Genomic DNA, 14,940 nt, shown 5'->3' with positions numbered 1-14,940 from the left:
TGTTTTTTTTTCGTAAGTACGCTTCGGTGAGACAACACTATGATGTGGCCGAACGGATGTGCTGCTCGGTGTCCTGACATCACTCATCGGCGAGATAAAGAAGAATACCGCTATCACAAGAGTATACAACATGAAAATACGACAGCCTCCCAGACTCCCAAAAATGCTCACCTTAGGGATGTACGCCGCATACAACATATAGCAAAAAGTTAAAAAAAAAATGTCAATATGTGTTAGAAAACAGAAAAAAAAGATAATTTATTTTGCTCTTGAGGCATGAGTAATAAGTACTCAATTCGTTAAAGGACATAGTGACATGGACTTTTTGGGACGCAATTAATATTTTTTCATATTTTTATCTTGAATTGAAATTAGAAGCTCAAACTTATGGTGCAAAGTAAGTAACTTTTGTAACCGATAAAGTATCAATTTGTCTGCATCTGTTTTTGGTGGTGAAAAAAATACCATTCGTCTCGGTGGATCATCTTTAATGCAATGAGAACGATGGATACTGTAAAAAAAAATTCGCATATCTCACGAACGATAAGAGATCGCGGAAACAAATCGCCGCCAAATCGTTTCAACTACAAATACATAGTAGTTTTTAAACTACACAAATGTATAAATCACGATATCAAATTGCCATGGAAATAACATCCGACATTAAACCAGAAATTACTATTCTGATCTTGATTTTGAGCAACATACAATCCTTTACACCAAGCCCCCTCTTTTATCATTAGTTTCCACACACAAAGCAACACCCCCGCTCATGTGACCTTGAACGGAATAATCGTCCAGCTGTTACAGCAAGCTCGTGTTGACCTTGAAGCACCCCGCTATCATCACTTGGCTCCCATTTCTCTTTTAGTCGGTGTGTCAGTAACCTCACACTATCGTAAAATGCTTTCCCGTCTATTTTTTCTCTCGTTTGAAACTTCACTTTGGTAAGTGTCTCAATGCTCCTTGAAGTTTTTAACGCTATCGTACTCCCGAGACAAAGCGAGTAAAATTTTCAAAAGCTGTTACGATGATGAGACGATTTACATTAAAAACAACAGTGATTGTGCATTGAATTAACTTTATGTAATGAAATGTATTAAGATAAATACTTACAATAAATTGAGAAATAAAAAATTGAAAACAGTTTTCAGATTTTATCAATTAAACTCTTAAAAAGCAATGCTTTGAATATTGAATATTTGTTTTTATTTTTTTCATTCTCATGAACGCTTTCATGCAATCAGTTCCATCTTCGAGGAAAGAATTGATAATAATATTTATATATTCATAAGCGTATTCGTGCCTACAATAGAATTTCGCAGAGATCACAAACGCGAAAAGCGTGTATTGATTTCTTTCACAATAATTTTATATGTGTTCTAACTTCAAGAATAAATCAAATTTTAATTGAATTAAAAAGTGTCTTTCTGTTATTGTTTTAATTCAAATTCGTAGCTTAACAATAATAAACAATAAATCGAGATGAGAGAGAAGTCTTTATCGTAAATCTGGTGCAAGAGAATAAGTCTGTACCAATCTGAATAATCTAACCCAGTGATTTGTTACTAAAAATAGCATCCCTGTATCTCCTTGAGTTATATAGGCTACGATTTATAACGTTCTTTGCAGGACCAGTAAAATATTTTGCTGAATCAAATTATTTTTTGTTTGATTGAATGAGTCAAGAATTCATCCTTATTTAAGTTACGGGAGCACATTTTGTATACAGCTATCGCCCCATCCATCAATCCCATTATCAGACGTGCGACCTTGAATGGTGTGTAGGAAATCACATAATGTGGATTTATTGATGTTTATTGTAACGTTTCAGCTAAGAACTTGCTAACTAGTGTCTCGCTAAGCCAGAAGAAGAGGGGTTAGCTGATAATTGAGTCTCCTATAACCGCGGTAGTTGGATCCATGCATGAACCATTAAACGATTTTGTGATATTTATAGTGATTACCAAAGCACTGTGTTTCGATCATTAAGTTGGTCGTCACAGATTGAAGTTAAAATGAATTATTTTTTAGAATAGAAATAAACTTCAAACCAAAAGTAAAACAAATGAACAAAACCAAAAAAATGTCTGACAGTATTAAAATTATATAATGAATCATGTGATTTCCCAGATTAAATAAACATTTTGTCACGAATGATCATATTTTGCTAAAGAAAATAGTTCCTACGAAAAATTGAAATAATTTCATAGTCATTAAATTATATTTGAAAAAGCTGCATCATTAACGTGTTAGGAAAACCTAACTATGCTTGAGAAAAATCACGACATTCTACACGGCATGAATCGATTGTAGATTATCATATAAAGCATTGGCAGCTTTATCATGCTCAAACTCAATACAAACACCCTCGGCGAGACTCGGTTCAAGTAAGATATTTGTATTTTGTCTTTGATACCAAATTAATTGATAGAATATCCCGCATAAATTCGAGTTATAATACATGGTCGAGTGAATGAATTTACGCAGGTAAACATACTTGTATGCCATTTTTTTAGTGAAGCCATTTGCATTCATAGTTGTTTGTTCGGCTACATTTATGTCTCGTTTTGTTTTGTTAGTGGCCATGACTAGTGTAGCATACAACCTCAAAGCCGGATATTGCTCCAAATCTTTATTTTAACTGGTTGAGAGTTTACAGATTCAACATATGACGTCACTATGTGGTTTATGCACAACAAAAGTGCAACAAAAACAATAGATTTTGATGTGGTGTAATGAACCCTATATAGGGACTGTTGAGGTCAAATAAGGATTGCACCAGGAAATGTTGTTTTTTTACTAGCCTTTATCATTTCCAATTGTGATGTAACCAGACTTTAACATAAATTTTGCAAAAATTTGACCGGTATTTAACCCTGATTTGTCGTCGGTGAAACAAAGATATTCTACATGGTGTAAATTTATCATTTATTATTTTATATGATAACAATAGCGGAAAACAAATAATTCTGACGTGGTTGAATACTTCGGTGGGTAATAGAGCGCAATGTCCAGATAACACTAAAGCCAATTGAGGACGGCCTCCCATGTATGCATTATGTGGTGTGACGCATGGTTTTGGGAGGCTGTGGTATAATTTATGTATATCCTGTATCCGTGTGATAGCGGAATTTTGGCCAATTTAAAAGTTGATAATAAAATCAATAGAGGCAGATCGTGGTCAAAATAAGATTTTTCATTTCTGAATAGGATTTAACGTAATTTGACATGCTATTCCGAAATTTGAAATTCAACTTTCTTTGTTCATGTCAAGAACATATCATATCTACGATTGTTGTAACTTACATTTGTAGCAATACCAGTGCAGTTAAGGTCAGATTATGTTTTCTTCATTTTCACGCTTTCACGATTAAAACAGACATGAAGTGCTTTATCACCCCTTTGACTATGTATGTCGTTGTGTCGTAATTTATAATACTTATCTTTCAAGCGAAAGAAACCTGTTTTAAAATTAAAATTATCAGAAACACATACACGACGTATTTATTAAATGTCTTTCTGCTTTGTTGAACATGGAAGATTTACGACAAACCTTAATGTTGTAGAAAAGTGCAAATGGTTATGAAAATTTTTAAAATTTATTTACTACTATATAATTGGCTGTTTGCTCTTGTTGTTCTCAAGATAAAAAGACGGCACTGGGGTAATGTGTACTTTTACATTCATTCACATTGTTTATCATGTAGCAGAAAATACGATATGATAAATGTACGCATTCGCTGAGAATCGGATGAGTCAGAAAACTAGGTTATTTCACATTATAACCAGGAGAAAAGACAAAGTACTAAAAGAAAACCAGCGACCTTAATAAAACTCCCTAATTTCTTTACCTTGGACTCGAACTCGTAAACAATTGTTGGAAAAGTGGTACAGCTCGGTTGGGTGTTTCACCTATTAACAGCTAAGGCCATATAAGGACAACCGTCCCTATATGCCATCCGTTTTTTCTTAATGTTTGTATGTTTTGGGAGGCTGTGGTATATTACTGCTGTGTCTCCTTGTGATAGTGATTTTTCACTGACGACATCGAATATAACAAGTGGTTGACAATGTAGCCTCTTAGCCATAATGCTGAGACAAAGGGGACTTTTGTTTGTTGGTTGATTCGTATTTATTGCACTTGTTAACGTTTCTAGTCATACAAATCTCGAAAAAGATGACTGATGCACTGAATCCACAATAGTTGTTTACATATATGAATCAGCGGGAAAAAGATCGCGAACGATCACTAGAAATTGTCAGAGAAACTGAAGAATTATTAGGCTAAGCCTTGAGTTATTGGATTAAAGCAATGGTCATAAATCGTCTCCATCATAAACAGAAGCCATATAAAGTGTATGCTTTATCTCAAAACAGCCATTTATTATTCCATGTTTTATCATCAGAAGTATGGTATCGTGTGACTATATCGGGGACTTGATGAAAAAATCAATTTATTGTTTACAGTGCATAGCTTTTATTTTCTGAATCAAAACTTACCTAGCAAAGCAGAACTTACGTTTTTAGTTTTTGCCAGAAGACGACTACTTACATCAACATAAAATATATATTATCAGATCATTAATATGACACAAGTTATTTTTCACAAATTTTATGGGTGACTTTTCTGTTCTTAGTTCGGTACATGTAGGTAACTAGGGTATATATTGTTGTTCATTCACCCCTTTATAATCATAATGGATTCTTCCAGCCTAATATACGGAATAATTCAAAGGTGTATTTAGGGGGATGATAATGGGAGAGGAATGCATGATATGAACTTCGTGTGAGTTTACTAAATATTTAGAAAAATATTAAAATTTTCGATTTTAACTTTCTTTAATGACTTAATGACTTTTTTTATTGTGGGAAATATACTGAAAACGTCGTCTTCTCTTCCTGGCCCATTCGACCATATAACATTCAATATTTTATATACTTTTATATTAATGCAGTTTCTTATAATATTTATTGCCACTTTCAAGATTGTATACATGCACATAAACGACATTGGATATGCTGTTCAACATATTTTGACAGTATACTTCACAGTGTAATAAACTTCAATGTAAGGGAGCTTTTCTTACTGTTAACTCACTTTATTTTCGCGTATATTTCGCAAATTCGTTATGTTATTCAGTAAACCGTATTGCACCGCAAGTCAGACCACCGACCCCCACCCAGAGATGAAATAAAGGTCAAAAATTAGTGGGGGGGGGTCTTATTTGCAGACAAGACCTTTGTATCGTTAACTTTTAATTTAACGTTTGAGGCATAGATATTTCCCAATATTTCTATAAAGTAGAATATATATTTTGTTTTTGTTTGGTTGGTTGCTTGATTAATTGACGTCATATTAACAGCCAGGGTCATGTAAGGACGGTCCTCCATGTCTGCGTATGTTGCGTATATGAAGTGGATGGTTCGTTTTTTGAGAAACTGTGATATATCCATGTTGTGTCTCCTGGTATAAAGTGCAATAACCCTGAAGCATGCCGCCCGAGACACCAAGCAACATATCCCACCCAGTCACATTATATTACAGTATAAGAAATGATAACAAATAAAGTCTGTAAACGACTTCTTTGCATCATGTTTGATTAGTGGCACATTCAGTGTGACAGCACTATAGATATTCGGGAGTTCACCTAGTGCAAAAATTAAAAAAAACAAAAAACCCCCAAAAAAAAATACAAGCATACCTCAGTCTCCCAAAACACACACGTCTCGCCACTCAACAGGACAGTTCGTCCACAATTGACATTCTGACAAAACATTTACAACAGCGTGTGGGTAAACCGGATATTGACGCGAACATTACGTAAATACAATTTTGACCAATCAGATTCAGCTTAGTTCAGAAGTTCCACTGTGATTTTCCGATAACAAAATGGTGGCGATTGGATAATCGCTTTTATCACTTAAATGACGACAATCAGCACATTTCTGTAAGATGTTGATAAAAGAAAACATGTCTATCTTTCAATGGCGGTGATAGGTTTTATGCAGACTATTAGAATGTTTTTGATAATTGAGTTAAAACACATATGCAGGATCCTTATTGATTTTCTGTGTAATATGTCCTGTTTACGAAGCTTAATGCTAATTCTTCGTGGATATCGACCAGTTGAACCAATCGTAGGCGCCAAGACCTATCCTATTCCTTAAAATGTTGTTATAATTGCGACCTTGGATTTGAATTAATATCTCTTGATTAAAATTCAGCCGACGACTGAATGTTTCGCTTTCTCCTGGAGTGAATCAATTAATATCCTGGAACATCTAAGATGTTCTTTCTCAAATTAAGAGTAAGACATAAAATTCACAAGGAAGATAAAATGAAATGACACATATGACAATATAATGTTAATTGAACGTAGGCGGCTCACAGTAGTTTAGCTATAACAACTAATTTTAATAGATGCTATCCTGGATGATGTATTAATACTTGATCAATTATTACTAGTCTTATAGAATTATGTTTACGAGTGTTGTAGCTGTTGTTTTCTCAGCTTTAATCAAATATTATCGTTTTACCAGTAAAAATAACACACTTGCCTTTTTACCAGTAAAAATAACACATTGCCGTTTTACCAGTAAAAATAACACACTTGTCGCTTTACCAGTAAAAATAACGTACTTGTCGTTTTAGCAGTAAAAAGTAAAAATAACGTAATTATCGTTTTACCAGTAAAAATAACGCACTTGTCGCTTTACCAATAAAAAAATAACGCACTTGCCGTTTTACCAGTAAAAATAACACACTTGTCGTTTTACCAGTAAAAATAACACACTTGTCATTTTACCAGTGAAAATAAGACACATACAATGTATTGAAAACACATGATATCATTGCCAGATTCGTTGCAATGGTTCTTAATAAAACTGAAAACCAACACCGGTTGTAAGGTATTAAAACCTACATTGACACATTAGGGCAATATCTTCCTCTTCTCGACTTACAGCGACTTCCAGACTTTTCAACAGATAGACACGAGCTTTGAGTATATCGCTTAGCGATACATTTCTGGAGCTGAGATCGTCTGGTAAACCTGATACTGTTCAGGCCCATGACCTCATACTGAGGAGTCACCTTTGTTCGCAGAACGGATTTGAGTATAGAAAGCTTTCATTCAGTAATCAAAATACACACAACTTAAAGTGAACAGTCGGGCATGGATGGCTAAAGTCGGTAAAAATGGTGTGAATGTATCCAGTATAATTTCTTATGAAATGGAAAAATAAAATCTCTCGTCAAAATCTGTCTGCGTACGAAGAAATTAATTTAAAGTATGGGAATTCTAAAACGTCCTCCCGGCTCACTATGTCCGTGGTTACATTTCCACACAGCCTCGCTTTCAATGCTTTCAACTTTTCTTTACTTTAATGGTCAGAACTGGGAAACTAAGCAGAACTTGGCCGTCGTATTAATATGTGAGAACTTTTGGAAGGCCAATGAACGCATTTAGACTGGTTTTCTTTGCCCGACTATTCACTTTAAAATATTTTATAGGTCTATGCTAATTGCTGATCTTCCAATCGTCTTATATAAGTGTTTCATTCATCAGTGTATATCATGGGGCCGGGGTGGCCGAGTGGTTAAGATGTCCCGACATATTACCACAAGCCCTCCACCTCTGGGAAGCGGGTTCGAATCCCATGTGGGGCAGTTGCCAGGTACTGACCGTTGGTCGGTGGTTTTTCTCCGGGTACTCCGGCTTTCCTCCACCAACAAACCTGGCACGTCCTTACATGACCCTGGCTGTTAATAGGACGTAAAAATAAACAAACCAAAAAAAAAGTGTATATCATCGATAGTTTCCAACAAATATAAGTGATGGAGTGGATAAGGGAAACACAACTTTTAAAACATTTCATAATTCTGTACTTTTTTGATCTTCCTATTGTCTTATATACCACGGTACCAAACCGACTTAAGATATGAACGATTTACCACCGATAATCCCACTTTCCGCTTATTGTGACGTCACAGAATTAAGCCAAATTATGACGTCATTATCAACGGCAGATTGGACTAGTCGACGGTGAACGGTACTTTGCCTACGTCGATTTGGTATCTCGATATCCCTTAACTGAATTCGGATTTCATATTGTTGTGCGAGATGAATATTTACAATTGAACATCCTTAATGCTAATACACTGTAAATAAGTCATGTTTGATGATCTTTTTACTTTTTTATATTCAAGACGATTCAATCCTACAACTTTGCTAACTCGAAGCTTGGTTTTCCTGGCTTTGAATTCCTCTATCTTTATGCCTACAACTTTGCTTACTCGAAGCTTGGTTTTCCTGGTTGTGAATTCCTCTATCTCTATGCCTACAACTTTGCTAACTCGAAGCTTGGTTTTCCTGGCTTTGAATTCTTCTATCTTTATGCCTACAATTTTTGAAGCAACAGTCACGTACTTACTTTGTTCCATACGTTCTTCATGAACAGACAAATCGGCTACCCTCGGTATCATTCGGCCTTGAGCAACAGTTCCCAAGGTCTTCCCAGCTACATGAAGTTAACGATTTGAATATTTTATACTATAAACTCACTTTCTTTCCCATATTTTTTACTTTAACGAATTTTGAGATCCAAGCAAATTTCCGAAAGTTTATTATCTCCGCGAATTTTCATTTACATATTAATTGATTCTGATAGGAATTTCCAATTGTTTAAATCCGTGAATGTTTATCTTTACGAACTTGTTTTGAAATGAAAATGGCGAAATTTAGTAGCCGCGAAAGAACGTTCGATGACTGTATTGTGAACATCTTCTGCAGGCGATGATTTTTCTCGGCGTACTCTACTGTGTACTCCCCATAGTATTATGGTACCGATCTTTATATATGTGTTATATTTGAACACTGCTTCATCCTTGCTATGTCTCGTTAATTCTTGATGTCTTTTTCCTGACTTTCGTTACATTTGAATCATGTCTAGTCTGACATTGCTATTGGTATTGCTGTCTGATCGTGCGTCTAATAATCATAAAAATAAACCAAGCATTTTTGGTCCAAGTGGTCAAACTGACCACGCAACTGGGCGAACTCTAACCCACATAACGTTGTAACAGCTGGTAAATCCATAAAACCTTAGTTCTATGACTTACTTGGCCGACGAATCTATTTTGAGAGATCCTTTTAGTCGGTCAGATGTAGGCATTTTATTGTTCTGATCAGTATTGGTAAATGGATCATATGGACCTCACCGCCACTACAAGACGAATAAACACGTTTTTACTGTACTCTAAATACAGCATACGATCAATTGCATTACTGTTAAAAACCCGCGCATATATACAATTCTTTGCGAATTGGAATTTTCAATAAAATTGCAAGAACAAAACTTTGCGATCAAGGGCGATTACTGACAAATGTGTATTCATATATACTGTATATACAAATTATACAATTATTTGTGTAATATTTAAATTTGCGTTGAAAGTTTCTCGAGAAAAAAGAGCGGTTTACAATAGGATCCTAATATACTGTTAAACATGAAACTCAGTGTTATCCAGTCACCCTCATTTTCTCGCAAAAGTGGACGGAAAGCGCAGCAGCTGGAATAACGAGAAATATCGTTCATGAAATTATAAGTTGATTTTGAATAGAGGTAACTGAGAACTATAAACAGCTTGTTTTTCACTGGGTACAAAATGTTTGCGTTATTTTGCGACTAGGTTTGAAGGCAAATTAAAATGTCACGCGAAAATTTTGTGAATGGATACACTTATGTTATGCAAAAGCCCGTGATCGCGAATTTATATATTCACGAACATGATGAAAATATCATAGATGCGAAATATCGTATACGCCAAAGTAACATGGTTTACAGCAGTATAGTGTCTATATTCATATCGACCGAATAAATTGTAAGGTGTCATTGTATCTCTTGATATGTATTTACATTGCGACAATATTTATGTTTTATTCAAAATTATGATATTACCCATTCATGAAACACTCACAGAGATAGATAATTGTTTCTTGCGAAATCATTATTAAACAACTACTTACCGTATACTTACTGGAGTCTTGATTTCGCTAAATTCGTAGATTCATTCATATTCTCAAAAAATTAAAATATTTCACGAACGTTTATCAAAATCATGGTTTCACGTATTATAGCCTGTCATAAGAATGGAACTTTAATGGGCTAGAAAGATAATCCGCGAAAATAGCCCCCCACGAAAAAAAGCCCCAAACAAAATATCGCGGAATTATACATCCACGAAATTTAACAACAATAAATGATAATTGGGTTTAGTGGTAACGTATCGTGTAATGGCAATGTTAATATAGAAAACATACATGTACATCAATGAAAACTTCCAGGCATAGAATCTATAAGATATCCATTTATCAGTATTTCCTCCTGTCATCCATGGACAGTCACAACAAAAAGATGCTCCACCGCTGACAAATGGTATTTTTTTCATTATCAAAAACAGGAGCAGGCGATTAAGTACTTTTCTAAAGTTACAAAAGTTACTTACTTTACACACTTACCACCACTGAACAGTTTTGAGCTTTTAATTTGACTTCAAGTTAAAAATATGAAAAATAATGAATAACATCCCGAAAAAATTCCATGGCACTATTTCTTATATGGAAGGAAGTATATATACACAATTAAACACCAATTATTGTTCAAATGATAAATATATAATTTATGCTCTGTCGGCGGTGGAGCATCTTTAACGTTAACTCTAATGAGTATGGTGAGGTACATTATTCAAGTATCATAATATCTATTATCCTCTCATGACGATATCTAATATAAAATTAAAATTCTATTTACATTTGCTTGAACGGCGAGATGAAACACTACGAGTAATGATGCATGATTATTGACTACTCATTTTGTTCAGAATTTGTTGACGTATGGTTACGTTTGGTTGAAGGGCGAGATGATCTATCTGAAACACTAGGATCAATAAAATATGTATATAAAGTGTTCATTCAGATAACAATTTGCTATCAAATATATTTATTTGTCCATTTGAAATATCGACTTAGAAGCTTATTTGTATTTTGGTTTGTTTATAGGTCAGTTACGGGTACCTACAGGCGTATTTGTGGTCACAAGTGGTCAGCAGTGGTCAGTGGACATCACCACTATCATCGCCTATAGCCAATACCGACGTCCAGCAGTCCGGTCAGCTATTTTTTACCCCGAGGAAACAAATCATCACTAGGTATCAACGCATCATCATCTTAACAATATTAGTATGAAAAACAAATATATATGTATAATTTGGAATTTTTTCGTTGATAAATATATGAATTTCTAAAAATAATATTGAGAGAGAGGGTGTAAATTTACTATAGAGATAACGAATGTGTGAGTGATTAGGAATTCTTTATCATTTATTGAAAATCTGCTGACGTGAGACTGATGGGATGGTGTGGTTTAGAGATGGTTCAAGGTCGGAACATCCAGTATTGATCCGCTCAGGACAGTACTCTGGGAATATGATAGCTGTTCGGAAACAGTCTGGAGTAGAGAGAGGAACGTCAGGAGACGGACGGGAGACATCTCCCCGTGAGGAGAGTACGGGAGTTTCCAAATGGAAACATATGTTATCCCGGAATTTTACAAATGTATGTGGTGGTCATTGTGTTAAAAGTGTGTCAGTTTTAAAATTTGAAAAAAGTACGAGAGTTTTCCAAATGGAAACATATGTTATCCCGGAATTTTGCAAATGCATGTGGTGGTTATGTGTTGGTAGTGTGTTAATCTTAAAATTTGAAAAAGCACGAGAGTTTCCAAATGGAAACATCTGTTATCCCGGAATCTAAAAATGTATGTGGTGGTCATTGTGCTGATAGTGTTCATAACGTGTTTTTGAAAAATGAAAAAAACAAAAAAACAAAAACAAAAAAAAAAACAATTCTTGGGAAAAATAAACTTTAACCTGGGATATACTTCTCTAAAATAGTTCGAATGCATGGAGCTATTTTTTCAACTTGAGATTTGAGAAAATGTGGATTCCCTGGAGAAAAAGTTTTTGTTTTGGAAGCATTGTTTAAGTTTTGAATTATAATTGTATTGATGTGTTGTATGTGAACTGCATCCCATGTCTATTTCACTGAGGTATTTTGGCATTAGCTTAAAGATATTCCAATTGGTACACCGATTGTTACGAAAGAAAACGTCTTAAGTGTTTTAGGTTAACTAAATGGAGATATAAGTTTTACTGAAATTTTACAAATGAATTTGATCATCGTGTTTTTATTTTGTGATTCACCTATTATTCAACAACTTTTGATTTTGTTTTTAATTTCATTCTTGAAACTGGCATTTAGAAAACGTTAAAAAGGCATAGTTATGCGATAAAATTGAAAATTAATATAATATCGTATTCACGTATTGAGTTCGTTGAATATCATTTGTTTCCATTTTTGTAAAATCAGTTGAATCATTGAAATGTATTTAAGGAGATTTTTGATTCCCAAGAAAATAGTGTGGTTATAGTTTAAGAAAAGGGTTTTTTTTTGTTGTAAAATAATAAGGGTTGATGTTAGCGTTATGGTCTCCTTGAAAATAGGAGTATTTGAATCCGTGGAAGATTGAGGTTTAAAGAAATCTGTAAAAAAAGATATTTCAAAAGTATACTGACAGTTTGGTCAAGCTTCGGTTTGAATATGAAAAAGAAAGCAACATAAATATACCCTCACATTATTTAGAATAAAAAATGTTGTTTGAAACGGAATTGTTTCCCCCGGAACTCGTGTAAGGGGGTAGGTTTGTTATGTATTATTATTAAGTCATTCTTGTGTTCAAATGCTGATTCCAAATTGAAAACTGTGTTGTGATGTCGTTATTCTATTCGTAAATTTACAACATTTGAAGTTACAGGAAACATGCTTTTAAAGTGTTCCTGATCACAGTCACTGAGATTCGGATTCAGTCGCTTTTCTATATATAGAAAATCATTACTTATATTAATAAATAAATACGTATGAATGAAATAATGTATGTGTATTGACTTAAAAATTAAACATATGTTCCAAAATCACATTTCCGAATTCGTATATGCTGTATAAAAAACCAAACATTATCACAATATTATGTCATAGACTTTTAACCTAGGTTGTTTTATAACTTAAGACTCTGTTCGCTGACTCTGAATCTATAGTATAGTCAGAAATAATACATACAGAGAAAACAAAAATAACTTCTGCAGTTGTAACTTCGAAAAATAAAGTCAATTTGAGGATATTTTGACTAACGTTTCAGTTACGCAATCAATTAATGAAGACTTTGTGATACCGTGAAATAGCCCGCATGTGATTATATTTCTCAGAGAACTTCATAGTATAATCATGTTGTTAGTATTTACATAACACGAAGGAAAGTTTCAAAATATAAAAGTTGAAATTTGAGTGATTGTAAGTTCTATATTGGATTTAAGTTAAAATATGTTGTTTCGGAAAAAAAGTGATTTAGATATTTGGACTATTCACTGTTAGCATATATAGGATTGTATTTACTCTTTCAAAATCGGTTAAATTTTTAAAATTATTATCAAGACTTCTATTTTATACAGTTTCAAATACAAAAGCCGATTTTTGCGACTTTTTTTCAGAAAAGTTTAAATCAAACTTACTAATGTTTTCTTTATAGAAACCTACTCGAATAAGTTTTTTTACCTTTCGATTGATATTTTATATAGTTTAATATTGAAGCCGTATTTTACGAATCCTTTGCGTTAAAAATTAAAATGAAAACTTAATATGATATTTACCTATATTCATTAAAACTAATTGAATATGGCTAAAACGTAAAAAAAAACACCACTCGTTTTTATCTAAAATGATATTTGAAACAGTTGATAACAGAAGCTAAACGTCGAGAATCCATTAATAAGATACGTTTGTTTATATCTGGTCGACATTAAGTTAAACAATAGGACAGTTATGTCTTGTCCTTTCCTCGATGCTCACGAAACCACTTGCTTAGAATGTAGTATGGTAGTAGTAACTAATTATAAAATAATTCACACATAATTTGGCTGTAATTTCTTCTTTCTGGAGTTTTAAAGTTATAAGACACTATAGGTTATGTATAATGGTCACGTATATTATTATGTCGTTATATACCTATTAGTAATCATACAAGTTATATTCTAAATATCAGTCACTACATAAGAATATGATGCCAGCATGATAGTTGGATTTGATATCCAAATATTAACACTGACTTTCAAAATTAATTTTCAAGGACGTTAACGCTTGTTAACTCTATAACTTAATCCGGTAGTCTATTCAAATGTCAACAATTCTTAGTTAAAAGAGCTACATACGTGTACATATCCTATCTTTAATCGTGAATTTCCTTTCGTTTTGGCATTCATACGGCGATCAACATCCCAGTGGTCATTTTTTATCATGGCATTTGTTGATAAGGTCGTATGTCCTCAAGTCTCCAGTAATGTAATGTTAATAAATATATCACTTTATGTGCCTAGTGTTAGGTCCTGGTTTTAATTAGTTTTAAATACAATAGCATAGCAATTAACGGGAGGTTGTATGTTTTCAAGGCAGCATTAAAACATTTTCAAAGAAAATCCTATATTTTGCTCTATAGCATCTCTTATTTTAATGATATTAACAAAACAGGCAAGGACTTTCAGCTATTTATTGAGAAAAAAAGGTTCTCTTTGCTTTTTTATGAGGGGATTATATTACAGAATTTGTAAGAAAATAATGTTTGTAGGTTTGGCAAAACATATACATTGTGTTATTCATTTTAAAACAAGTGTTTTGATTTCAGTTCAAAGTTATGTCGACAGGCTATAAATCGCATCGCGTAAGGTTATAAGTTTTACGTGAAAGAATGTATTAGTTCTTTTAATAAATTTTGTCATCATTCTTACACCTAAATTTATTGTTTCATATCGAACGTTTTCTCTATAAATTA

General features: G+C 33.5%; 2 protein-coding genes across 3 annotated transcripts in view; one reads left to right on the top strand and one right to left on the bottom strand.

Annotated features, from left to right (window-relative positions):
• The window catches only part of LOC138305832 (octapeptide-repeat protein T2-like), a 15,507-nt gene extending 7,019 nt beyond the window's left edge, over positions 1 to 8,488 (bottom strand). Inside the window, exon 1 of the mRNA XM_069246097.1 lies at positions 8,198 to 8,488. Within this exon, the coding sequence (XP_069102198.1) occupies positions 8,198 to 8,488 (291 nt within the window). The remainder of the gene's footprint in view (positions 1 to 8,197) is intronic.
• Positions 1 to 14,940, top strand: part of LOC138306777 (cytochrome P450 3A31-like) — a 97,520-nt gene that overhangs the window by 47,107 nt on the left and 35,473 nt on the right. For both annotated transcript variants that reach the window (XM_069247256.1, XM_069247257.1), the window contains exon 2: positions 11,064 to 11,212. The gene's annotated coding sequence lies outside the window, so the exon portion shown is untranslated. The remainder of the gene's footprint in view (positions 1 to 11,063; positions 11,213 to 14,940) is intronic.

The sequence above is a fragment of the Argopecten irradians genome, chromosome 13, assembly GCF_041381155.1.
Source record: "Argopecten irradians isolate NY chromosome 13, Ai_NY, whole genome shotgun sequence".
NCBI lineage: Eukaryota > Metazoa > Mollusca > Bivalvia > Pectinida > Pectinidae > Argopecten > Argopecten irradians.
Note: the sequence above shows the minus strand (reverse complement) of the source record. Positions and strands in the feature narration are given on the sequence as shown.